The following is a 27875-nucleotide window of genomic DNA, read 5'->3' as shown; positions in this document are numbered from 1 at the left end:
TTCTGCTTATGGTTTCAGTGCTACAATCTTAAAAATAAAGGTGCTACTCTTAGAAGAACCACTTTTGATTCCTTAAAGAACCATGCTTGTACTAGAGATGCGTGGTGTGTGTGAGTACAGGATCTTTTAGAGGCTTTTCAAGCCTCTCACTTGCTGTAAATGTTTCTTACACTCATATCCCCAATGCAAGCATGATTCTTTTGGAAAACCAAAAGGGGTCCTTCTTTGGCTTCGCTCAAACAACAATTTGAAGCACCTTTTTTTTAAGAGTGCACTTTGTCTGGTCTGGGATCTTCTCTGAAGGTCAGTTTTTAGTGTTTTATGTGTTTTTTAAAACCCTTTAAACTTGTGCATATGTCCTGCTTAGTACCTCATTTTCATTTCATGACAAACAATGAGGACATAACATGGCATCAGAGTACTTGTCTATTGGCTGTATGAGTCTGTAAAAAATGCTCTTAAAAGCTTTTACACCACTGGAACTACAAAGCTGCTTAGTTACTGCTTCATTTATTTTAGATAGATCTAAACAGAAGGAGGCTATAAGCTAATTCAGTTAAAATAGGGATGGAAATTAACATGAAAGGCCACTGTTTGATCAGAAATCTTGTAGACCATGACTTTAATCTTTCAAACTAAGTATCTAAGTATCACTTTGTATTTCGCAATATCCCACACAAATAGAAGATCACACACACGCAGCTTAAAACACACTATTAATAACTCTTGTTCTAGTGCCACCATGTTGAAGTTCCATCACGAAATTGCAACTCTAAAAAATCTCAGATCTTTTGAAACCTTCTATGCCATTAATTCAATCATTACTGCAGCATAACTCTGCCAATGGTAAATATAATGGGGTGTGGATGAGGGTCCGAAATAGCCTAGGAACTCAGAATGCCTAAATACGGCCCAGCCAGAAGCAGGTAGACTGAGGTCAGACAGATGAGACTTTTACTTTCAAATGCATCAGCAGACAGCACGAGCGCAGGTCCACTGGACCCAAACAAATCAATAGAGTAATGCACCCAACAATCAACTGTAATCAAAACCTGGTGAGAGGATCACACACTGTCATTTGATCTACAAGTCAAGTGTGCGTGCATGTGTTTGTGTACAGTACATCAGCTTCAAAGTACAAGAGCAGCTGAGAGCAGGCAGGCATTGTTTAAAGCCTGGTATGAAGAAGACCACAGAAAGAGATCCCAATGTTTTTTTAGGGCACTCTAGGCTAGGAGTGGGCGATTATCGTTATCGCAAAAAATAAAATAAAATATGTGACAATAATCTTACTCTAAGTATAGCATGAGGACATATTTAGACCAATTATAGAACTTGTAAATGACAAAAAATCAACTACAGCAACACCTAGCTGACTGGATGTCAGGCTATTGTCACATTATCTTATTGCTGGATGTGGACATATTTAGAGCAGCTATAAAGCTTGGTGGTTGGTGTGGCACAACAGATAACACCACTACCTGCCACTGAGCTACCACACCACGTGGGAGACTGGGGTTCGATTCCCGGTCTGGGTGAATATGCTGCGCTACACCAATAAGAGTCCTTGGGCAAGACTCCTAACACTACACTGACCCACCTCTGTAATACAGGTAACCTTGTAAGTTGCTCTGGATAAGAGCGTCAGCTAAATGCCGTAAATGTAAAGCTTGTAAATGTAAAGCTTGTAAATAACAACAACCAGGTTATAATAAACAAGCAGTTCTACCACTATCTAATTCATTTGTTTTGAACTATTTTGTACTCATTTAGTTTCCCAGCTGGTTTTACATTTACTTTTACAGCATTTAGCTGACGCTCTTATCCTGAGCGACTTACAAGGTTACTCGTATTACAGATGTAGGCCAATGTAGTGTTAGGAGTCTTATTAGTGTAGCACAGCACAGTCACCCAGACTGGGAATCAAACCCTCCATCTCCCACATGGTGTAATAGCTTACTGGCAGATTTATCTGTTGCGCCACACCAACCACCCACATGGTTGGTCTAAAATGTGGCACTACTGTTATGTTGGTGCTTTTTGTTTGCTTTGCAAATTTCAGAACACTGAAATTCTTTGATACATATCATCGCTGCCACACAAAAATTTGCCAAAATGGCAACTTTACAGAGAAAATAACCTTCTTAGGTCAATGTAAAGTCATTCTGGAGCATCGCTATTGGTCCATTCGTCCTACAAGTTTGACACAGTATAAAAATATATACTGGTAGGTTCAAATGATGTAAAACAATTTAAAACATGTAAAAAAGAAGCAGTTTTTGCATGCTGGAGACAATCTGTTTTGTGGAAATGTCTTCAAGTATCAAGTGCCATTCTTTTAATGGCATTTATATGTCCATATCATCCACCAGGCTTTAGTGAAGGTAAGGAAGCAGTCTGGGATAGGAGGGGGGGAGCGGGGGGGTCTGCTGCACAGATGTGTGTTTTCTCTGCTCTAACAGCTAGAGCTCTCGAAGGACTTGATGATGAGCTGTTGATTTGAATAACGGGTGTGAGGACAGAGACATCATGAACCTCTGCAGTGCGCACGACCAGAGCTGAAAATTACCGCCAGACAGAAAATCTGTACTAGACAATTACATGAAAACACACTGCATGAATCCATGCATACATAGGTCTACTCTGTCAAAGTTTTGTAGAGTAAACTACACTCTTTAGAAGATGGTTCTTTCTTTAAGGCAATGATGTTATATAGAAGCATGACACTTAAACTGTATGTTTAATTTTTTTTTTATTACCTTAAAACATCCACCCAAACTCTGTACGTCTGCTCTTACCATTTTGTGAAGGGATAACTCAGTAATGAAGCTCCGGTTAAGCAGATGCATCGGGTGCTTGTAAAAGGGTGTCAGGGAAGACGCTAAGGTCCTCTTCTTTGGAAGGCGGTGGGTGAAGTTATATGGTGCTCCACAACACTCTAACCTTTTTGTGTTGTGTTCAGTATGATGTTGTTCAAGTAAAATTCTCCTCTTCCTCTAATTATTAGGCCTTCCTCTAGCTGAGCGTAGTATATCGTATGTATATCATGACTGTAGTTGTAACCTATATCAAAAGATCTGCACCAGAAGTTCTAACACAAAATAAAGGAAAACAACATGAATAGACCTTTTTTAATTCATTCTGTGTATCTGTATAGCTTTGATATGCCATCAGCAGAACAATCTTATCACGGCTTTATAGATTCACCTCTACACAGACGGCAAACTGCATTTCAGTATTCACTAACCACGCCAAGGACAGATAAAGGAACCTATGCAAAAGAACATCCGCCAAAACATTATCGTTTTGCAGGTACGAATGCAAGAATCAAGGTTCTCTCTCCCTTCTGACTGTGTGAGTGTGTGTGTGTGTGTGTGTGTGTGTGTGTGTGTGTGTGAGTGTGTGCATCTAATGGCAGAAAAACGTAAAATCCTAATGTGCATTCTGTATTCTAAATCTGTTCTACTTCACTTTAATGTATTCCGCTGGAGCCAGGGAAGAAAAAGAGGGAGAGAAATAAACCTGCGGAGGGATGACTCTTTCTTTTTTTTGCTCTCGCGCATTCTCTTTCTGTTCTGTTTTTTTTTTTTTTTTTAATGCAGAGGTAAGTCCCTTTTGGGAGACTTGGCTGGTTATGCGAGATGAATAAAAGCCTAGTGGAAAAAAGAGTTTCTAAAAGAGTAAGAGTGAGTAATAGAGAGAGAGAGAGAGAGAGAGAGAGAGAGAGAAAGAGAGAAAGGGTGAGAAAGGAAGAGACAGAGAGAGAGAGAGAGAGAGAGAGAGAGAGAGAGAGAGAGAGAGAGAGGGAGAAGATGTGAGCAATGTTGATAGTGGGGAAGGAAAGAGAAGCAGAGAGACTTACTCCTGGCTGTAAGAGCAGAAGTGACTGGCAGACTCAGAAGACCGGGCTTAACCTTTTTCTGATTGGACTCTCAGGCCTGCTTTGCTGCCGAGAGAAAAGGCTTAATGGTGCCTTTACTAAAAAGCTTTAATGGAAACACACTCCTTTTGAAGCTTTTGCTGGGGAATTAAATACAGTACAGCACAGAAATGTCCAGAGGGTTTCCAATCACACCATTATTCTTAAGGCTCTTGAAGGTTTAGTACCTAAAGTGTGTATTAGGAGCACCCTGGTCTATATACCTTTCCCTCTGGTTCTTGCTTAGTGGTGGGTCTCCGAGGGTTTTGACATTACAAGCTGGCTGTTGGCTGTCAGACCGGTGTTGAGCATCTGTGGCTGACCACTGAATGTATTTTTGTGGTGTGACCTGCAATGTTGGAGCTAGACAACCCCTGTCAGTGCCTATCCAGCTGACGGAGCTGAGGCCAGTGGGGAGAGAGAATTCTCTAATTGGCTGTTTGACCAAGCAATGAGAGAAACAGAAGTAAGCAAAACGAGCAAGCTGGCTGAGCCAGAGTGCATGTCCTTTTGCAGTTCCAGGTCTTCCAGTTTTGCAACAATTTTCCAATTTTCGTTAACAGGCAGTTCCTCAGACATGTTCATGCAACTCTTCACTTTATAAACAGCTTCTATCCTTTTCAAGATACTTGCTTTCTGTATTTCTCCAGGAGATTTTTCAATGTTACAAGTTGGAGAACTCTGCTTGCATCATTCAAGTCATCACAAACACATTCAGTGAGGTTGAGGTCTAGAGCTTCTTAATCAGCTCGACATCCTTTCAGACTCGCAAGTTTGAATTGTCTCAAACTTGGTGGATGTCACATGTCATCTGTGACATCCCAGGCTGAATTCATTCCAAACCAGGGGTGGTCATGGTATTCTGACAGGACTGTAACAGTGGGCGAAGGGAGTGCCCCAGAAACCACTAACTTTGTGGGATGTTCTAGGTTCACCATAGTGAAGGTGTACCGTTGAGGACCTCCTAACGTCATGACAATGGTGCCCCATGGGAAACTGATGCCAGAGGAAATTAACGACTCTGATTCAAACTCGACGCAAGTGGTACAGAGCACTCAGCATGCCACGATTGACCAGTCTGCAACTGACCTCTGCAATGAACACTTGTTTGTCACCCAATAGTCTCGCTGGAGTCAATTGAGCCAAGGGTGATTATTTCCAATATTAACTAAACACTGTTTGTTTATATATATATATATATATATATATATATATACACCATATGTACTCATTGCAAAAAAAAAGAATTCAATGTATACGTATATATATATGTGTTCATATAAGCCCAAAAGACTTGCCTGAGGATCTGCTGGCTGAGTTGTTTCCCAGAGGGATTCGCTAGTTTGCAAATAAGCAGAACTGGAGGAAACCACTTGGCCGGGCCGTAGTTCTGGAAAAAAAGTCTATAGACTGGATTATGATGCCATTTATAATCCCTCTTTTCCCTCAGAAGATGCTCCCGTCCCCGCTTCAGATTATACAATACTTAACATAAGACAATATTGCTGGATCCCTCCAGTTCTCTTTATGTGCAGCTCCCATTGGCTCACCATTAGGAGAGGAACTATTTCAAATAATGCCAGCTTCTCTCCCCTGTTATTCACCTTTCCTTTTTGTTATTGTACTTTTCATGCCCCTTCCACATCAACAGTTTCGACAACATGCAATATCTTTTGATATTTCACACGCAGAGGCATTGCTCTGGCTGTGCAATCACTTCATTAAATCTTTAATATCTCTGTCAGATTCACCAAAAAATAAAACCTTCAGCAGATGTCTCAGTTCGTGAAGATAATCGTGCCTATATGCAGTCAGCTGTAAGGGATCTGTGTTGCTGGAGTTCATGACAGTGGATCAAAGCGGATGGTAAGGAATGAGAATCTATGAAAAGAGAAAGAAATGTACTACTATCTCCTGAACTCTGGGCTTAGTATAAAGCACTTATATGCACTTATAAAAGAAGCCAATGGGTAGTTATTGAATTCTGTAATTAATAAATGTGCCCAATGTACATTTCAACCAATCTAAGTTACAACAAGGACACAATACTAAATCGATGTAATTATAAAATTGAACAGGCTTGAGTACCCCCAGTGAGCACCGCCTGACATGAGACCTCACGATATCCAGTGTTGGGCCAGCCTGGTCTGACTAAAAATGACCAATAAAAAGACATGTTATGTTACTATATACATAATGTACATTTCTGATCAAAATGTGGATGCCAGTTTGAGAGGAAAGGCCACCAAGGTCACCTTTTTTTTTTACAACAATCATTAAATGATGTCCACCAAAGTCCTTTACTACACATGTAGACGTCCAATGAAGAAGCTGAATTCGCATGTGTATTGATGCGTGCAGTCATATGGGTGAAAACGATATTGTTAATGCAAGCCATGAAACCCGCCAGCGGCCCCTGTCCATCAAATTCAGCTACTCCTTTTACACTATGGCCTTTGACACGCCCACATGCAGTCACTCCTTTTTGCCAATCATTAACATCTGCTTTGTGACCCATTTTCCACACATCAGACGAGACATTCACTGCACTGTAGGACCTCTTCCCAATCCCATCGCACACTCTGCAGGTATTTACAGCCTGATTGTCCTTATACAACGTCATCTGCAGGAGCCTGAAGTTACTACCACCTAAAACAGGGGGCTAGGTGTTCATTACTGTCACAAAAACTTTTGCCAGATCTCAAAAATGGCAACTTTACAACTTGATATTTTTCCAGTGGAATCTACCAGATTCAAAGTCTGTTAAAAAAGTAAAAAACGACAACCGTGAAGATACAAGGTTTTTGTTGACAGTGTTTTTCATTTCTAAGCACATGGAAATGCATCAAAATTATTTTCCATAATGACGGTGTGATGCAGGTGCACTCATTATTAAGAAACTACTATAAATGATTCTGTACTTATGACACTACTCTGCACTTTCTGTTGTTATGAGAATGAAAGGGTAAAGTCTAGACCCGCTGAAGGGTCTTTAGAGTTTAAGGTGTTAATGACCTAACCAAAAGTCTTCAACACAGTTCACAAGATTTCACACTGAATTCCATGAAGCTGGAGCGGAGAACCCCGTTTGCACTGTTTTGACATTTCAATTGCTCTTATTACCGCTTGGTATGAAGTGGCGGTGTGTCCGACCTGTGCTGTGCCATCAGCCAGGAGAGCTGGAGTGCAGTGCGGCTCATTAGAGCAGCATTGTGGCTGAGCAGAAGCTACGCTGAGCGCAAAGTCTGCGACGCTATGACCTGCGTAAAGGGTAAAGGCATCAAGCAAATGACTAAATTATAGTGATACAGATAATTCGCCACATGCGGACAGGGCGAGAGGGAAGATTTTAATTGCAGCTCTCTTAATCACTGAGTCAACGAGCAGAAGAGCCGAGCAAAAGTGGAGCCGCTTTTTATGTACATGAATACTAATTACGCATCCGTCACCCAGATCCCAACACTCAACTTAGAGACGACTGTGTGTTTCAGAAGCTTGAGTAAAGGTTGGACGACTGCTCACTTTTCAGTGGTTACTTCTTTGAGGATGCGACAGCGGCCTTTACTTCTGGTTTACTTCTCCCAGTGTTTGACCTTGGTGTAAGAAGTGGTAAATGCAGTTGTATATGGAGGAGGGGTCCACGCTACAATTTATCCTGGATGTGTGATGATTTGCTGTTTAGATTGGGACGATATTTCAAAGTGATATTTGATGATGTATTTCATTGCTGCCACACTTGTATCTCCATTCTTGCAGCTTTTGTGTTTTTTTATTTGTATTTTTGGGGAAACTGGGAGGGTAAGGACTTAACACATCTCCTCGGATGCATTTAAAGCCAACCACCGCCTCCATTCGAACTACCGCCGGTCCCCAGCTCCACCACACTAGCTAACAGACGCCTGTGCTTTAAGAGTGATGTGGGAAACAGTGGCATCAACCCACCCATAGAGTGCATGGTCAGTTGTGCTCTCTCAGACTCCAGCCACTGATGGTAAAGCAGCATGGCTCGAGCTTCAAACTTGCCATAGTGGTGGAACATTAGACGGCTGGGCCACTCAGCGCCCTGTTTTTGGCTTATTGACAATTTTTCAGTCTGTTAGCTGTCCTTGTGTCAAAAATTGATCAATAAAAAATACTGTAAAATGATCGGGAATTAAATCTTTTAAGTTATAAGGGAGTTTCTTCATCCTCTTGCAAAGTTGATATTTCGGATGCTTTCCCATGATCTACTGGACTCCAGAAGAGCAGAACGGCGCTCTAGCTATGCTTTAAATTCACCCTAAAGCTTAGAAATAAAGGAAAATGTCAAATACGTTTAGATTATAGATAGAATATAATAGAGATAGATATGCTGATTCTTTCGATCAGTTTTTAACTACAAGTTAAACAGCCAACAATTTGCTCATAAAGGATCAGACTAAAATAAATGCCCCTTGCCATGTAATATCAGTACTGTTAAAGCAATCACATTATGCCCAGACACTGTCAAAAGGATATTTCTAGGGCAATGATTTTTTCCAGCAGCACTGGAACCGGCCCAAATTCCCCCACCGCTCACGCTATTAAACATGTAGCCTCAAGCGCGTGTACATATGAGCCAACACTGAAGAGCATCTGGGCACTACACACCAAATGTATGGAGTCAATGTCATCCTCAAGGACACAACTTCATTAGGAAGGAGTGAGAGTGAGTGGGTTTCATGCAAAATTCAAACTGCAACACACGTCCACTGCCTGTGAGCTTTCACCAGGAACATTAACAGCATTATTAAATGTGTATTTAGGAAGGAGATGAAATACAGTTGTTTTGTTGTTGTTTCCTTACGTTTGTGCAGCACAATTACGAAGTGTCGGATTTGGGAAGCGTTATCAGTACGGGGTCTGTTCGGCACTGGGCCTGCTCTGCACCTATCTCTCCTGACTGCCTGCATTTCCAGAATAATTTCATGATGTCTGCGTCAGTGTCAGATGATATTCATCACATGGCTGTTTCCACATCCACTGACATCAGATATAAACATATTTGCCTCTGAGTAGAGAAAGGTTTACCCCTTCATCCTTGTAGGCATCATATGTGTGCATGTGTATGTGCATCTGTTCTTACCTTTGGAAAAGCACCATTTTGTGCTTATATTAATACAACACACACACTATATATATATATATGTGTGTGTGTGTGCGCATGTAGGTATGCATGATTATGATTCCCAGCACAGTTGCAGGCCTCTTTCATCACTACTGCTTTCGGAGAATAATAAACAGCTAGCTTTGTCCAACATGAACTAAAAAATAATGAATATTTTATTAGTGATCACCTTTTGGCGTTTAATTTAATATAGCCTCTAACTTTGGCCTCTAACTCTCTGAAGATGAATTAAGTGAATATAGTAAGTGTAAATAAACGTAAACACACATGACATATACATATATGTGTGTGAGTGTTTATGTGAGTGAGTGTGTGTATAGGTACCTTGTTGATATACCTAGATGAACTCAGGTGCTTAGGTGATGATAAATGACACTGCATTGATGGGGACCTTAAAACGCATGTATATGTTAACGTATCTACCCTGTGGGCACACTGTTGTTACTCTCTCTACCCTAAAATTACCTGAAGTCACTGTAGGGGTGAATGATCCAGAAGCCAGCAGACTTCACCCTCTCCTGCTCGCGCTCCACCGCCTTCTCGCTGCCGAACATCCTCAGGGAGAACTTGTTGACCCCCGGCTGGAGCATGGCTCCGAACTGCCTGTGCATGAAGCCCGCCTGGTAAAACCTCTCATCGTCCGCTAAGATGTGCTCGATGCCATCCAGCTTGACGAAGGCAGGCTGCTGTTGCTGCTCAGCTCCAGCTCCTCCAGCAGCTCCGGCGCCTGCCCCTGCCACGGAGCCTCCCGCGCCTGCGCCCCCTGGCGCCCCTCCGCTCGGCCCGGGGGGGCTGCTCTCCTCGCTGGGGCTGCTGGCATCTGTCTCCGAGATGAGGCGCTTCTCCTCGGCCGACGGCTCGGGCTCGTGGACGTGGCGGCCGGCCAGAGACGAGAGGCTACCGCGGAAGCGCCGGCAGTCCCCATTGGAGCTCGCCTTGGCCGCCCTCCCCACGTCCGTCTCGGCCACGGCGGCGTCCGCGCTCCTTGGCTCCGCGGCGCCGGGCGAGGGCAGCGCCTTCATCCGCAGGCTCTTCCTGCGCGCGTCCTTGTCTCCGTCTTCGCCGTCCCCCATGATCGAAGCTCTGTGGCCGATGTGCTGGGGCAAACTGTAGAGCCTTTTGCGCATGGACGAGTGCAACCTGTCCATCAGGACATCCAAACGCGGTCGGTTTCAATGACAAACTCGCGGCACCACCACTGTGTTTGTGAACTGCTGATGTTGGTCAGTGGCCACACGAAGCCCCCCAGTAGCTAGCGCTCCCTAGCCTCTCACTGACGCGCATGACACCGTGGCAAAGCGGTGCGCTACATGCACCTCCACCGTCAGCAGCACCTCCAGCATCTGCCTACCTGTCAGGTCTAAACAGCCCCTGCCCTGCCGCGCAGCTCTGCCCCTGGGCTCCGCTTCACCTCGCCACTCCTCCTCCTCCTGCTGCTGCTGCTGCTGCTGCTGTTGCAAGGCACCGTGTTGCACAGCTCCATTAAGCACCATGCAAAGTCATAGACCAGAAAAGCTGCTCGCAGAGCCACCTCACCAGCACGACAGGACCGAGGAGGAGACGCGCCGAGGTCACGGAGAGTGAGCCACCCCCACCCACCCCCTTAAAAAACCTACCCCTAAAAAAATCCCTATCGGCTGTCCAAGCCACAACAACGCAGCGCAGCCAGCCGTCCACGGTGCTGAGGCGTCTCCAGGCGTCATGAATATTCATGAGGATGCTGATTTACCGCGTTGCCATAGGAGCGAGGGCGCTACGAAGGCCCCGCCCACCTGTTTCCAATCACCTTACAGATTGTATTCCCCCAGTCTTCCCAATGAGCGCGTTTTCACATCGCCAAACACTTTACGCACACATTTTAAAACGGATTACAATAAACCCCTCGGTTGGTGAAGTGTTAATTGGCTGCCAGCGTGGACAGAGGTCCAAAATCAAACCGCTGAGAGAGAAAATTACATAAAAAATATTCTTAAACACAAAATATATGAAACGGTCTTTGCTTTTATTACAGCTAAAGTGCTCCGAAGCAAGCGTTTTCGTCCAGAACTGTGTACTAGACTCAAGGTTTTAGCTCTAATTAAAAAAAAAAAAATCACAGTATTATTGATGTTAATATCTCCGAAAAGCAACTTTTACAGATGAAGAAAATGAAAAACTTCCGTAAAACGATTTGGATCATTTTTATTGGTCAAATAAAGCATGACATTTTTGTCAGACTCTGTCAGAATATTGAAAAAGTGATCTCAAAAAGTTCATGTGATCTCATCTAGTAAATACGATATTTATAGCAATATTTTTGAGGGTCTCCATCACATCGTTGTCGTTGCGCAAAAACCTTGTGTCTCCATCTTGTCCACGGTGGAAACTGTCAACTGTTCTCACATTGTGTCCAAATTAATAAAAGAAATGAATGGGCCAACAGAAGTACTCCACAATTACTAGAATAAAATCGTTTACATAGCATTTCTTTAAAGGTTAAGACGTTTTCCCCCTCTCCTGTAAAGTTGGCATTTTGGAGATACAGTGTTTGTGCATGACCGCGACCTGTGTGTGGCGCATTGCTGGCGTTTTTAGAGCTTCAAGTAGCTTCATTTCTTCTGAGAAATACCATTAGCCAGAGAGGACTTCAAGAGCCATGTCTGGAGAAAGCGCAACAGCGAAGTGTGTGTGGAGGTTAAAACGTTATGGCCGTTTTCAGCCCAAAGCCAAAGACAGGGGAGAGAACTGCTCGTGGAAGGTAGCTAGTGCTAGCTCTTAGTGCTAACGGGCCAAGCTAACAACCTAGCTAGCTAGTGCTAACAGCAAATATAGCTAGCTATATTTACAGGCTATATTTAGTTGGTATTTGGTTGTATTTACTCTTTAGTTAGCGAACATGTTTTGCCAAACTACCATTTACTACAGAAAGCGAAGTAATGAGCACGCAGACAGTTGTTAGGGAACTAGCTAGCTAATAGCTAACTGCTAGCTAAGTGAGTTAGCGCCCGCTAGCATTCACGTTAGCAATTCGGCGGGCTAAGTTAGTTAGCTAGCTAGTGCTAACATGGATACTGTGGTTTTGGCTGCCTTCTCCAATAATGCCGGTATATTAAGACTCATAACTTTATGAGAATAAGTTAGATGGGCTAAAAGTAGCTGTCATAGCAGAAAATGCAAGTAGCATAAGTAGCTATATGAAGGATATTTGAATAGTGCAAATGAGGTGAAAGGTAAATGAGGTGTATTTTTTTATTTTTGTTTTTACAATTTTAACTTCTGGAACACTCAAGCAACAAGAAAAACTTTTAATGAATTATCATTAAAATAAAACATGAAAACGTTTAAAATTGAGGGTCCGCGCATGCGCAGAGCCTCTAAGTAGGACATAGTAGGACAGGGTAGCACAACTCGACAGAACACCTGTTCGGTTCCTGTCGGATTCACTGGGCTTCAAAAGTAAATGATGCCTTTAAATTCGCCCAAGTCAGTGACCAGTCTCACTGTCTGTCTGTCTGTCTGTCTATTTCTCTCTCTTTCTGGCGTTCTGTTTGTCTATCTGCCTCCTTTTAGAAATTCTCCTTTCCCCATCTCTTTATAAGCTCATGGTATGATAAAGTTATTGGTGCACATTGACAGTAATGTACTTTCACCTTGTGCATTTCACAAACATACATCGTACAGGTTTCTACCGTTTTATTTATTTTTGTTGTCTTCTCTGTAGATCTCTGCATAATCAAACAGTCTTTTTTTTATTATTGTACCTTTGAGTCTGATTTATGTAAATGATCTCTGTTCTGATTGGCTGCCCTGTATGGTTTCCCATTCAAAATGCAACTCAGCCTGAAACACTTCTTATGTCTTCATATTGAATAGATGAGGCAGGATGAACAGGTGGCTTTGTACAAATGTGTGGGTTCACTTGACATGCTAAAAACAGTCGGGGGGAACATAAGGAAAGTTCATTTCTGTGTGATATGAGCACTTTAAAAAGACCCTTTACAACATTTTAGAAGAATAAGCCATTCTTGTGACGTTAATGACAAGATTAAGGCTTAGCCCTCAGTTGACTGTCTTATGCAGGACCAGACAGTATAGTTTTTAGACTTAATTAACTTTCCTTTTCCTAAAGGTGTTTGAGTCCAGTAAAACCACAGGCATGCTGGAGCTGATTATTCTGGAGTCTGGGCATCTGCTGGTCTCTCAAGCACAGGAGTTGCTGGTAAGAGACTTGGACTACACATGCTCATTGGTTTCATCTTTGTGCTATTTAAGTTTATTGTGTAGAGTGGTCTGTGGAAAATATTGGACTGCACAGTTGACCACATGCTCATTGACACTCCTCAACCGAAGACACATTTGCCCGGTTCTTACATTGTTTGCCTATTCCCCCCATTCATTCCCTGCTTTCCTCTCTACCCTTCTTAAAATTTGCCAGACCAAGTGCTTCTCAGTACCTTCCTACAGCATACCAGAGTTGTGAACACTTTGCATCCTCATGATGTGGTGAAAAGGAGCTATAGATAGGAGATATAGAAGAGCATGTTCATGCTGAGACATGTGCCCAACAAGGCAGTGTCTAAATCCAAGGAGCTCTGAAAGCCTAAGATAGCAGTGGTTTATACATTGGCATCATACTGCAAGGCATGGGTAGCTTTCAGTACTGCGAGTGGCGCTCAGGAGCTTAGTAGATCCTTCTCTGAATTTTCCCTCTAACCGAGGCTGAAACGATGACATGCAGTATTTCGGATAGAGGGGTTATCAAGTGTGTCATCCAGATTACATCGAATCTGAAATAGTGTGTGTGTGTGTGTGTGTGTGTGTGTGTGTGTGTGTGTGTGTGTGTGTGTGTGTGTGTGTGTTTGTGTGTGCGCAGAGGAATAGCTATCAGTGTTTTTGCAGTAGAGGCGATTTGCGCGGAGTTCTTTACTTACACAACGAACCAGACAGTACTGAGAAAGAAGGGTGGGTTAGTGAAGCCATGAAATGCAGACTATCATATTTTATACCCAAAAGCAGTAATCTTCTACCAGGATCTCTTCGGAGACAGAAATACATAATCTGTTTTGAATTCTAGACTTTAGCTGTTAAAATGATGTGACAGAGCTGTTATATACATTCATTTCTTTTTAAAAACAGTCTGGAAGAAGATACCATTATTATTTTTAAATAGAAGTAGGACAACGTATTGAAAGGAAAAGAGATAAGAGATTACACTAATTACTATTTAAAAAAGAATTTCAAGTACACATAAATAAAGGCTGCTTTTTTGTAAGGCCATTGAGGGCGGCATGTAAAACTTTAGCCGAGTGTTTTTTCCACAGCCGTGTTCTGATAGTTGTGTGTGTCTGGCAGCGGGCCATTCATGTTTTTGGAAAGCCGATTCTTGGCATCATTCATGTGCTGAGGGGGAGATTACAGCTTGTCCCTGAGCCTCCAGGTCTGGCAAGTGGTTTAGGCGCTGGGGTTCCTATGGATATAGATCCCCCTGTTGGAATAACAGTGTAATTTCAGCCTGGGTTCACTGTGAATGCTCAGATTTGCACAATATTTTACACACCATATATTTAGTCAAGTTGGCCTGGTTGAAGCTCAAGATCTCATGAAGATCTCGAACAGGTAGTTTGGAGAACTAGTAAAAAAAACGTATATGTCTCTTACATATCACATCTTACATATCACTGTAAATGAGAAATGAGATTTTAGCTGCTTTATGTTGTATTTTAAATGTTTGTTCTGTATTTGGTTCAGGAAGGGTTCTCTCTTCTCAGTGCTCAGAGCTTTCTGAAGATCCACCAGAAATCGGACAGTCTGCTTTTCCACATGACGCTGAAGGTGAGAGATGCTATAATATTCTGTTCAGCAGAAGTATAGTTTGCAGCACAACAGCGCTGTCAGTAACACCTGAGAGACATTATGAACATTTTCTTCTGGCTCTGTTTTGTTGTCCTCTATGGCGTGAAGAATCACCTTATGCAAATATCTAGGAATAGCTGTTTCTGAGTGACCTTCAGCTTTCAGCTCAAAGACATGCATGGTTTAGCAAGTTTCTGGTTTGTTAATTAAGCCAATTATCTCCTCTCCAAAATGCCTGTATAAAGGGAAATTAGTACCTCATGAATACTGATGAACTAGCTGAAAACAGCGATAGCTAAAGAATATATGATTGGATCAAGCACAGACACAGATATTCAGGTTATGGCATGTGCACGCTGCACTTGATGAGCCTAGAGCTTGTGCTGCTATGGCTATTAATTGAACATAAAAGTTGAACAAGACAGAACAGCCTGAAGGCTGGCATTTTGCATGCATTCTTAATAATAATGTGCTTCTGTTTATCTTCATGTTGATGTAGGGAGAGAGCCGAATGATGAGAGTGCAGTTTGATGGCAGTAGCAGGTCTGAAGCAGTGGAATTTTGCAGCAAAGCAGCAGAGCGACTTCAGGAATATCTGCCTGTAGGCACTCAGGAGCCTCCAGCTCCTCCTCCTGCAACCCACACCACTGAAACTGAGCAGCAAAAACAGGTAGATTATAGTGCATCTTAAATGCAGTGCTATCACCTATGTGTTTGTGGACAGAAGTAGGGATAGAGGTATCTGAGCTAGTTTACAGTTTTACAGTCTTGCATTAAGGTAAGTAAGTAGTGGGTTATGCAAGGTGAGATGAGAGATTTAACCTTTCTTGTTTTAACTGGGTTTTATTCATCCTTCCATTCATTTATCCATCTATCACATGGGTTCTGGGTGCTCTGTGATCGAGGACCAGCATGGAGGATGGAGAAAGCAATACTTGAGGCTTACTGGGGTTGCAGAAGAACAGAAGAACAGTTTCTCTGGCACTCTACTGTTAAAATGTTTTAGATTACTTAACATATTAACCTATTGCAAAATGTAGAAATAAATGTGTTATATAATGTTATAAACTACTAAGCCTGTTTTGTAATGATAAATTGTCTCTGAAACAATGTAATTGTAATTTTAGGAGTTTTTTGCCTCTGATAATATAATAATATATAATATAATAATATAATAATTGCCTCAAAGTTTTTGCCTCTGATAATATAATAACATAATAATCTGTGTTTCTTTGGCCCTTCTACTGCCTGGCACTTCGAACCACCATGTGCTACGTACCCCTTTGGCCGTATGCGAGTAGTTGTGTAACAACCTATAAACCACACAGAAAAGCAGGTATTTCTGGGTATTCCGAAGTGCTTGGAGAACAAATGATAAGCCATAACTGAATGCATATTTCTATTTAGAATTATTTTCTGTTGAGTCATCTACCTCAAGAGGTGATCACCACATTTGAATTACAAGCATATTGATTTTATTATATCTTTATATCTTCTTGATGTCATACAGCTTTATCAGTCATTTTAGGATTTTCTACAGCTCTGGTCATTCTGAACTAATCTAGCATCCTACAAAATATTTAAAGCCTGTGAAGGCCCACATGATGGGTGTCTTAGAATCATGTTGAACATAGATCTTCAACTAAGATTTGTTTTTATTGAATTCAAAGTTATTAATATTAGCATACATGGGCAAATTGTAAAGCTGTCAGTAATGATCCCAGTCATCCACAAATAGGCCTATTTTGCTAGCAATTAGATCAGTATCAAGCCTTGTTTATTAGTAGCTTTAGTTATTAATTTTATTACCTCTGGAAAATAATTATAATTAAAATATTTAATTATTAAAATAATCAACCAAGCTTTTAGAGACCTCCACCTGCATGTGCAATTAACTAATTACTGTGATGCAAACCCTCAACTGGGTGCTCTAGATCAGGGGGGCATAACTCCAGTCCTGGAGGGCCGGTCTTCAGCTAATTTTACCGCTGCTCTACTCAAGCACACCCACTTTGCCTTGTAATTAACTGATGAGTTAAATCAGGTGTTTTTGACTAGAGCAACTACCAAACTTTGGTGGGGACGAGACCTGCAGGACTGGAGTTGTGCACCCGTGCTCCAGAGACAGTCCTCTATAATAGACAGATTACTCCTGACTGTTGCACACACTCCTAATCAGTTCTTGAACAGAATACAGATGCTTTACACTAAATCGAGCTTCTGACCTGTTTATGTTCATCTAGCACTGTGAAGTTGCTTTACTTTGATTGCTACTTCACAGGTACTGGAAGACTACAGTACTGCAGAAGCTAATTATCAAGGTCTATCGCTGTTCAAGCCAAATTATCCAGTGAACTACAGCCACTGTAGCTATATTTGTAACTCAGAGATGCTGGCTGGCATATAGTACTTGGCCTGTGGGTGACAAGGAGTGCCCCGACCTTGACCTTGCACTAATAACCACAGAAGGAAAGTCCTCATTGCAATAATCTACTGGAACTTCATTTATATTGCAGCAGAGTGTTAAGCAGATATATTGAAAAATGCATACATATACAATAATATATGAAAAAATCAACAAATAGCAGTGTTGATTGTCAACACAGACTATGCATGTGTTCAGTTCTGATCCTAGTGGGGTGCAAGTCAGATTTTTTTTTCTGTTAAAATATCCAGATCCCACAGGTGATATTTAAGCTCCGTATACGCTTAAACCAGTTTGTTCTGGATTGAAAACACTGAACTCTGAAGTGATATGCCCTTCACACTCCTGGCCTTTGCAATATAAAGGATGATATATGTAGCTTTTCGTCCACTAGATGGAGCTCCTGGAACAATGTGCTGAGCACAAGGATTTCCAGAACTTCCACATTTTATTGAGAAATGTATTTGACTATGTGCACGGACAGATCTCTTGCAGGTTTGTGCAAGTAATTCATATATTTAGAGCCCCAAAACTACAATGCCTCTCTGAAATGTGTCAAGAGACGGAGAGACAAAGCAGAGGATGAAAGGGATTGAAAGAGATGAGAGTGTTCAATTAATAATGAGCTTATTGATTGGCTGGGTAGCCCCTCAGTGTGAGACCTGAGACTGTAATGAATGGATCTATTCCTGTGTTCTCTCTAGACTCCCGCAGAGACGCCACAGGCCACCCCTGACGTTACCCAGGAATCTCTGTCCATCAAACATCTTGCTCAGGTATTTCTGAAGACTTGACTTGACTGATCCAGGGGCCACCGTGATTGATGCTGCATACTTAATAATGTTTTCAGACTAGCTCGTGTAGCACTAAATAACTATTTTGTTAGTAGTTGTAGCTTTGTGATGTCTGTGGACATGACAGTATGAGAGCAGAATGTCACTGTCACTTAAATTCAGAGGGAGATTTCCCTGGAGCTTACTGACACAAAGGGCTATTTAATATGCAATTACAGGAGCGTTTCTTTTGTCTTAGCATTTCCTGGGTGAGCACAGGCTGTCCCTGCCCTTGGCATATCATCATTCCACTCTGCCCCCTGGTGATGTGGAGGACCTATTGCGCCTGTGTTTACTTGACTGTGGCTTCCCAGCTTTTGTAGAAGAGGTGGAGAACAAGCTGAAAGGGCTGCTCCCAGAGTGAGGTACAACAACAGTGAGCATGTTTATGGTTTATATCTATGCTGGGCGTTGGTGTAAGTACTCATAGCATACGTGTTGACCCTGTTTTCATCATTTGACACGTGTACGGATGGGCAGTGAGAGGGTATGTTATTTGTGTTGTAAAATATTGTCATTTTTGGGGGATTTAATGAGAATTGAGGGTTCCTCTGGAACACTAAACAAAGTATCATAGGAAACAGTGAGAGAGAGCCTGTAAAGAACAACTACCATCAGTGTGTAGTAGCTGCTTCAAGAGAACCCTGATTGTTGTTTGATTTAGTTGCTTTAAAATAGTGTGCATGACCAGTACTACCAAAATATGGTGTATAAACTAAATGCACACCAAAGCCCCATAACCCCTTAACCTCATCATTGCACATTGTACATGGCTATGAAAAAACATTGTGCATATTATGCATAGATATCATATTGTTGCACTGGACTTGGGTGATATCATGCTCTAGCTAGGTGGAAAGGCTTAAAAATACATGAGTTTTATTAGATACCTCACTGTTGCTCATTTAGTGGACCAGAGACAGATCATTGATTGGATTTGATGTCAATTTGATGCCCCAACAAAAATGGCAACCCATTAATAGAGGGATTTTGTCTGTTTAATAATAAATAAAATATTTGACTTGATTTTTACAAGAGCTTATTTATCCATGTGTCCCTATTGAAGCTTACATGTCTTAACAGTTGAGAATCTCTTTTAACTGTATTGTAACACATGGCTGATTCAGATTCTAATCCATTATTGCATTATGATTGTTTATTAATTGAATATTTGTTTTCCATTTTAGTTTATTTTATTCCATAATATGTTTTCCATAGCCATTAAATTAAATTCTTTCAGCTTCTCAGTTGAACTACAAACTTCAGCGTAAACGTAAATATGGTGATGCATATAGTGTACTGTATTGTGAGTATTGTGAAATTATATTTTTGCAGTATCACCCAACTGTAGCGTCCCATGCAGAAGATAAAAAAGGTATCCATCATTGACTGATACTCATCAGTGAACAGCAGATTGAACAACACATTGATTCATATTTTTTGGAGCCTTTATTTTAAAAAGAACAGTTGGTCTCACATTTTATTGTAATGGCTTTAGCTCCAGCAAGTGCCACCTTTATATATTGGTCCAGTTGCACTGCAACACACTGATACACCATTTTCTTTAGGAGGAGTAGTCATGCAACTACAGCAGTGCATTTAGTCTATTCCTGCATCCTGATGATCCCACAACATTAAAGCTTAGTCTGTGAAATTCATCAAAACAAACGCCCACCCTCCCCGTAACCCTGCCCCGCAACCTTACAATTCTCAATAGATCTATATGAATACATATTGCATAGGATAATAGCCATGCTGTACAAGAATCATATCTGACTAAAAAGAAACATGGTTTGGAGGACATAGAGAATTTAAAAAAAAGATATATTCTTTGCTTTTTACAGATATGCTATTATAATATTTGAACACTTACAGCGCAACCTGTACAAGACATCTAGGTAACTCTAGAAAATAAATAACATTTATCCATCTTTTTTATTTAAATGATTTAAATGATTTAATACATCTGTGATTAAATACTGCTCTGCCCATCACAGCTAGGCCCTTGCAGTCCAGCCTTAAGTAGAACACCGTTGTTTAATTCCATGAATTGATGGTAAACTGTACAAAGAACTCAGTGAACGTATTGGACTTTTATCTTCCATTTGAACGTCTTAAAAAAAGAAAGAAATGCACGTAGGGTAATGCTTTTTGATGCAACACCACACAAATAAATAACAATAGAAAAAGAAAAAAAAACAAACTCCTATTAGGTTATGTTTCTGCATGCATTCGACACGATATGTAAGTATGAAAAACAGGATCACCTCAGTAGGATCACATGATCAAAAGAAAGTTAACAGCACACGGAGTAAAAACAAATGTGTACACTTTTTGAATGAATTTAGTCACCTGTGCCCACACATACTCACATACCATAAGACTGAATAAGGCATGCTTAAGACAGTCCTTATTGTTCTTTTCTGCCAGTGTTATGCTGCTGTTGTTCCGTTCACTGAGTGAGGCAGGATATGCTTTATTAGAAATGGCCAGGAGGTCCTTCTCCCCTTGGATACCTTCATACGGTCAAGATGTGCAGTTAGTCTTCTGCAGATTAGAAAGCAGGAGGAAGGTGTTAGAACGAATGTTTAAAAACTGAATACACTACCATGTTGACTGTTGTATAGAGGCCAATACTGATATAAAGCTGTAGTGTGGGTTAGGTTAGGTCAGGTAGTTCCTTATTGACATGTGCATATGAAAGTTTGGGAACCAGACTGTTTATCCATGTTATCTATATTTGCATGTTCGCTTCACTGTTCACTATATATAATTCCCAGTTAAACAAACATATCTTTCTCCTATGCTCTATGTCTTATATTCCATATGTATGCATGATTTGTACCAGACATGCATGCATAATGTTGCTGGAAACATCTGGCTTGTGTCATTATGCATGTTAAGGAAATATTAGGTAGCTGTCTAAAGTGTGACCTTTGCACTGGGGCTGTTGTCAAAAACCCAGTATAATTTCTTAACCCATTAAACTCTTTGCACCCTATATTGTAGGCCCACACTTTATTACTATTAGAATTTACATCACTCATCATAGGCCCTAAAATAGAACCCTGTTGCACAAAATCTGGTAAACTAAACAGCTATACAGTAGTTTTTGCTTTAGGATTTAAGGGGGGGGGGCATGTTCAGTAGAACGCTGATACTGTTACGGTGTGGTGTGGGGTTTGGACTCAAGTGCAGTTAAAGTTTGTTTTATTATGATCAAATGAAACAACTCCTTTTGTGGTGTGTGCTTGGTGACTGTTGGGCTTGAACTCCCAACCCTGGTAATGGGTAATAAGGCCACTCAAATGCGTTACTCTTTTCACTGTTAACAACTTAAACTCTTTTCTTTTCTGTTCACAACTTGAACTTCTCTTTTCTCTCTTTCACTTTTCTCTTTTCTGTTCACAGCTTAAACTTCTCTTTTCTCTTTTCCACGGTTCTCTTTTCTGTTCACAGCTTAAACTTCTCTTTTCTCTTTTCCACTGTTCTCTTTTCTGTTCACAGCTGTTCGCTTTTCTCTTTTCTCTTCACAACATAAACCCACTGTTACCGTTCGCCCCTCTACAAAGGTGCGACGGGGAAGTGTGTTTGGCTAGGTGTATTTATACTGTGCCACACAGGTGGGTCTGGTCAGCGTTGATTATCGCTGGGAATTCTGGGGCTTGGAGTTCTTTGCTCCAACCCCACCAGCTTTCCTACTTTGCTGGCTGGGCCCCCTGCTAGCGGCTGGCGGTACATGCTGCCTGCTCACAGATACAGCATACACATACACAGTCTTATGCAAAAGTTTGGGCACACCTGGCCAAATTACATTTTGATATTTCATACATCTTCTACCGAGGACACACCTCTGCAAATTTTAATGCACAATTGCTTTTTTTCACCTTAATTTAGAATTGGGGGGGGGGGGGTATTCGGCAAATTAGCCATATTAAAGTTTGTTGTTTGTATAGTATCACTTTGAAAATCAACAAAATCTTTGAACAACTTGACCAGAGACCATCAAATGTTTGTATACGGCAGTTTATACCACCTGCACTGTTGATGGCACACTGCTCTAGCAGTAATACTCACTTTCCTAAGTTTATTTGCTCAGTTGGTGTTCCGCTGTCTCAGGTTTTTGTCTTTGTGGTTGTTAGTAGAATTTGTTTTCCTGGCAGAAGGGGAATAAAAAAGATTTTAAAAATACTAAACAATAAATTGGTGTCATAAATGATTAAGAGTCCCACACAGGAATTAAACCTACTCCTGGATTCCATTATGCTTTCAATGGAGAATTTCCATTCGCAATTCTGTGCCATTTAGGTCTAGGCTTAATTCCTGTCTGGGAAATGGATACTAAAGGTTTAGCTTAATTAATGTCCATGTTGTTAGGTCATAAAACCATTACATATAAACGGTTAGAATGCTAGAAATACATTACAATGCATTAAGATTAAGTCTTGGCTCTTACACTGGTCCAGCTGGTTCATCATCTTCATCAGGCCAGGCAATTTATGAGGGGAAGGAGATAAAAAAAAAATAAAATTATATATTAGAAACTGTAACAGTATTCTCTAACAGCTTTTTGCTGATTTACAGTTATGTAAAAGTCATTTGTTCTGAGATTGTAAAGTTTTGTAAACGTTATGTAACATTAAATGAGATGAAAACTGTGAGTGTGATTATTCCACTTCAGCATATGAGATAGAGAAACACTTGTAAGCTTGTAATTTGCTAGATTAATAGTTTAGCTTGCATCATTTTGAAACATAAGCAAGTTGTAGACAGGAAATGTATATATTCTGAAAGACATCAGTGAAACCTCACAGCCAGCCAATGGTTTACATTCATGGGATGAAATTTAGCGAGTTTGTCACCAAAACACATCTCTGCCATTGCAGTCAATGCACTCTTTTAACAATAACCTGACAAAACCTGACACTTAGTAAAAAGAGCCTAGCAGGAAGCATAAAGTTCTGGCTGTGCATAACCGTTTCAGACACGGATGGAGGTACTTGGTTAGTGTGTGAGATTGTGATAACAGAGCATGCATCCACAGCCTGAGGGCAGCAGCATTCGACAGCATATTACACCAAACAGGTTATGAGGTTATATTTGGAGACAGGACAGCATGGCTTCCAGGCAGTTATTTGTTAGATGCTTAAACTCGAGTAATATACAGCTAGCTGATACACAAAACAATCAGTTCCATTCCCAGCAAACCCAACAAAATTGTGCTTGGAATTATGAACAAACTGCACACCATCTGTGTTCATTACAGTTTCAGCAGCTAAAGCTAATGTAGGAAATACTGTTCTAGTAGAGACTGAAAAACACTTCTGCACTTCTGAAAATTGAGCTAACGAAAGCTTTCAAAATATCTTAGAGCCTTCAGTCTTAGAGAAACATGTTATAGGCCAGCTTCTCAATGTACATACGATATCTAGATACTAGGTATTGAAAGACAATTCAATACACTCTTAAAAATAAGGATGCTTTCAATGGATCTCTGAGCGATGCCCTAGAAGATCCACTTTTGGTTTCATAAAGAACTTTGTAGAGATGTGTAACAACCTTTGAATTGGAATCAAGTGAAGTTTCTTTAGACCTTTAAAAGATTCTTCACACTCATACTTCAATATCTATTACAAAAATGGATCTATATGAAACCAAAAGGGGTTCTTCAACGGCTTTGCTCAACAAATCATATGAAGCACCTTTATTTTTAAGAGTGCAGCCATTCCTGATGCCACTAGATGCTGTGTATGTAAAAATCCTTGAAATTGAAAATAATAGTAAGGTCTTTGAGGTTGTGCATCACAGCACGGAGCATTACATCCTCATCCCTGATTCTGTTGATAAGACCGTAGCCAGATATAATCTACCTTAATCTACCCCTCCCCCTTTCTCTTTCTCGCGGGGGTAAATCCTATTCAGTGCACAGAGCTCTCTCAAAACAGTACACAGTGTTCATGCAGGGGGAAAAAATCAACAAAGAAGAAATTCCTTTTTTTTGCAGTAGTTTACATGCTGCATTTTCCTTTGCTGCAGATTTCTGGTAACCATGTAGAGTTGACTGTAGGCCATTCAGGCATTCACTAGATCAAAGGCTGATCAAAAAACAAATATATTGTAAAAAAAATATATACAATAGTGCCTGATTTGAGTCTGATTTTTTAAAAATATCTTTTTTAGTTTATTTTTTGGGCTTTGATTATATTATATTTGGTTATATACTTCAGTTTAAGTCCCTACAATATGTCAGAAATAACAACAGTGAGTGTGATATTGTTTTAGTAATTCCCTTTAAGCACTCCAGCATGTACCAGCATGTTTCCTAATCGCAGACATAGCAATGAAGCAAAGGGATGAAGTGTTTTTACAAAAAAGTGAAAGATATTGCTTCTTTTCTCTTGACAGTGGTCCCGAAAAATGTATCACTCTACCAAAGGTGTGAAGTCGCACCTGAACATATGCCAGATTAGACCATTTACAACTAATGAAAGATGCAGAGGATTGCATACTTCAACATCAGACGTATTAGAGGCACATCATTTGAAATGAGATGCCAGAGTCCATCATCAGCGTTAAATGAAGTGGTGGCGAATCCACCATAACCTTTTATAATAACATTCTGCACATTACATAACAGCAAAGTAGTCCGAATCAAATTACTGGATAAAGGAGTGTTGACATCATGGTCTGGATGGACAGAAGACAGATAGAAGCTAATATTTCCGAAGACATGCAGGTTCTCAAACTTACCACCAATAAAGAATACGATGCCATTTGGAGAAGGAAACAAAACAAAAGCAGTTTTAACCCATTTAGTGAAAGCCTCTGTGCTTCACCGCATGCAGCTTTTATTCCTGAATGAACTGATCAGAGTAAGATGCAAACCATCCCAGCTTTTCCGAATACATAAATAAATAAACAAACACAAAAATGTACTCTTATGTGTATGTTTGATCAGCCTGAGCTCTCGTTAAGAAGCTCATCAGCCACTTGAGAGGTATATTTAGCGTACTTTGTAACACTATAATCTTCTGGAACTGGCTTCAATCGACTTTATGACTCGTTATTTATGAGTTCACTTTACTGCAGTATAAACGGCAAGGAAGCTAACATGTATATTTATATCTGCACTAGAAAAATCATTGTGTTCCCTTTTCTGTAGCACACATTTGTCAGACTCTTTTATTCGCCAGTAGAGCACGACTGGCCTCGTTTAGCCTTGCTAAAGGCACTCCGTGACCTCAAGCTCTGACAAATGTAATATTTGTCAACACAACCAGCTAGTTATTTCTTTAGTCATACATTCATTGTATTCTCTGCATTTTAAATGGTTGTGCATTAGAATAATGTTAGTGAACATTAGGGTGCGAGTTAGCCAAAGTAAGGCTTAGACTAGTATGGCTGGCCGTGCATGGTAAATGTTTTTAATAGCGCCTTCATTGTCATTTAATCTTATTAAAAAAAATAATAAAGAAATAAATAAAATTGGGGGACAAATTTTCACTCCAATCAAAACTTCTCACAGACAGGCCAATTATATTATCTACTATAATCTGCTGACTTATCTGAACTGCTCAGATGATTGGATTGTATATAGTATATAATATATATTTATATAGTAAGAATTTAATAGAAATCTCAAGCAATTTTAGCACCTCTCACTGATACACATCTAGTGTCCTTCAGAAAGAGATATTGTAAAGGCAGAAATGGCCAGAATTGCTCTAAAACTATGCTTTATGTTGCTTTATGCTAGCATTATTGTTTGAATGCCTGTCATGTCTGTTGTGGTCAATTCAGATTAGATCTTAAAATATCATCTGCAAACCAGCCCAGTCCTTATAAACTTTGTACATACTAATCTATTTGTACATACTAATCTACATATATAGTGGCCTATATCTTGTTACATATACCATATTTATAATAGATAGATGTTCTTATTGCTTGTATTTAAATGTATTGCAGTCTTTGTGTTCTTTTGCTCAGAATAATGCTTCGACTTATCTGTCTATAACCACATAAAGTAATTTTTACATTACTTTTGATTATTGTTCCTGTTGCATTTTAATACTGCAAAATTGTATGAAATATTTTATGAAAAGAACAGCATTCCTACATAAGTACAATAAGTACTTTAAGTAATAACATTAATCTTAATGGAAACCTCTGTTATATTATCTCTGTCGTTGTGAGACATTGCATCACTCAGCTCGTTTAAAGGGTAACTACAGACCACCCCTGGCTCTGAGATGCCCTAATGTGTAGCTGCAAAGGTCAAATTAACATGCATCTGTGCCTGGCTGCTAGCTTTTTTGAGACAGTCCTATGTTTGAGGCACTGAATCATTGGCTCTGTCCTATTTACTGAGATAATTTTTTTCCTGTGTACCCTCTTCTTGTGTGACTACTAATATGGCAGAAAGGATTAGCGAATACAGAATTGTGAAAAGCTCCACAAGATCTCACACACACACTGAGGCTTTGCAAGGTCACGTCTGTGTAAAGTATTTGCTAAGATGCATTATGGTGAAATTGATACTCAAAGCCCTTAAGCTTACAATGCTAACTAGTTCTTTCCTGATTATGCCTACTGTTAAAGCGCCCACTCCACGATTATACACCAGGTGAGTCTGCTAAAGCTCAGAGGTCAGTGTTTCCCAGTGGGTCCCCTCTGACTCAGCTGTCATAAATATTCATTACTTCCACTGTCCTCCTAATACAGCAATGGCAGACATGTAAACACTCCAGTAAGGCCTGTTCTGAACATTCTGACAATGGTTATTGTAGATTTAGCTTCGTGGAAAGTGATACACCACAACTGAAGGTTCATTCAGCATGTAATAGTGAAAAGAAATGCTAAGAAAGGGGTGTGTATTATGACCATGGATGATATATAAAGGCCTTGTTGTCTGTGCTTAGTGTCCTAGTGGACTTCCACAAGAAAGAGTGACATTTCGACATGTCCTCAAATTTATCATATAACACATGCCAATTTTGAGCAATAAATAAATAAATAAAAATAAAGTTGGGATTTAGTGTTTCCTACCGTCTTGCACCTCGTCTGGCCTCTTGCGTTTCTCGTAAACCACAATGATGACCACCAGAATGATGATTTCAGCCAGTACACCCAGGAAAGGCCAGAGTGGGGCCAGATGACTGCGCACCCGGAGGATTGACATCGATTCTTTAAATCCGATAATGTTTGTGGCATTGCAGACATACTCGCCAGGGTCTGTGCTGATGTCTAGATTTATAATATTCAGTTCTGAATAATTGTCTTTGTTGGTGATGAAGAAGCGTCCAGTACTGTTGTCGACATCCTGGAGAATAAAGAAAATTGTTAACCTTGAAAAACAAGGCATTTCATTAAGTTGTACTAAGATCACGTGTACTAGGTATTAAGCCTTGCTTTATTATATATATTTTAAAATTTTTAAAATTTTAAAAAATGACAGTTAAAAGTATAGCATCCATAGCTGCAAGCTTTATTATATGGTCTAGCTGACAGTAGGATAGGAGAACACAGTACATACTATGTATGATCCCTGGCCGACTTTTTTCCGCCATGTCCAGATGGGATGTGGGTATCCCACAGATTTGCAGTACAGGAGCGCGTTCTCTCCTTCCTTTTTATTCTCGCTTCGCTTGTGACCCGTGATTTCAGGAGCCGCTATGCGGAAAGAGAAGATAGCTGACAATTTATTACAGCTTTACAGCT

The 27875-nt window shown here is 40.5% G+C and overlaps 3 protein-coding genes across 3 annotated transcripts in view; 1 reads left to right on the top strand and 2 right to left on the bottom strand.

The window, feature by feature from the left end:
• Positions 1 to 10435, bottom strand: part of hcn4 (hyperpolarization activated cyclic nucleotide-gated potassium channel 4) — a 103096-nt gene extending 92661 nt beyond the window's left edge. Inside the window, exon 1 of the mRNA XM_072694953.1 lies at positions 9531 to 10435. Coding sequence (XP_072551054.1) covers positions 9531 to 10213 — 683 coding nt within the window. The 5' untranslated portion in view covers positions 10214 to 10435. The remainder of the gene's footprint in view (positions 1 to 9530) is intronic.
• A 1265-nt stretch (positions 10436 to 11700) lies between these two features.
• rec114 (REC114 meiotic recombination protein) lies at positions 11701 to 18519 on the top strand. The gene is made up of 6 exons (XM_072695739.1): positions 11701 to 11802; positions 13174 to 13263; positions 14793 to 14876; positions 15397 to 15567; positions 18027 to 18098; positions 18355 to 18519. The coding sequence occupies exons 1-6, from the start codon at positions 11701 to 11703 to the stop codon at positions 18517 to 18519; spliced, it is 684 nt and encodes a 227-aa protein (XP_072551840.1).
• A 1066-nt stretch (positions 18520 to 19585) lies between these two features.
• Positions 19586 to 27875, bottom strand: part of nptnb (neuroplastin b) — a 34651-nt gene continuing 26361 nt past the window's right edge. Inside the window, exons 5-9 of the mRNA XM_072695350.1 lie at positions 27691 to 27827; positions 27204 to 27477; positions 22612 to 22633; positions 22233 to 22311; positions 19586 to 20702 (exon numbers count right to left, since the gene is read on the bottom strand). Coding sequence (XP_072551451.1) covers positions 22251 to 22311; positions 22612 to 22633; positions 27204 to 27477; positions 27691 to 27827 — 494 coding nt within the window. The 3' untranslated portion in view covers positions 19586 to 20702; positions 22233 to 22250. The remainder of the gene's footprint in view (positions 20703 to 22232; positions 22312 to 22611; positions 22634 to 27203; positions 27478 to 27690; positions 27828 to 27875) is intronic.

This window comes from Salminus brasiliensis, chromosome 13, assembly GCF_030463535.1.
Source record: "Salminus brasiliensis chromosome 13, fSalBra1.hap2, whole genome shotgun sequence".
In the NCBI taxonomy this organism is placed as follows: Eukaryota; Metazoa; Chordata; class Actinopteri; order Characiformes; family Bryconidae; genus Salminus; species Salminus brasiliensis.
Note: the sequence above shows the minus strand (reverse complement) of the source record. Positions and strands in the feature narration are given on the sequence as shown.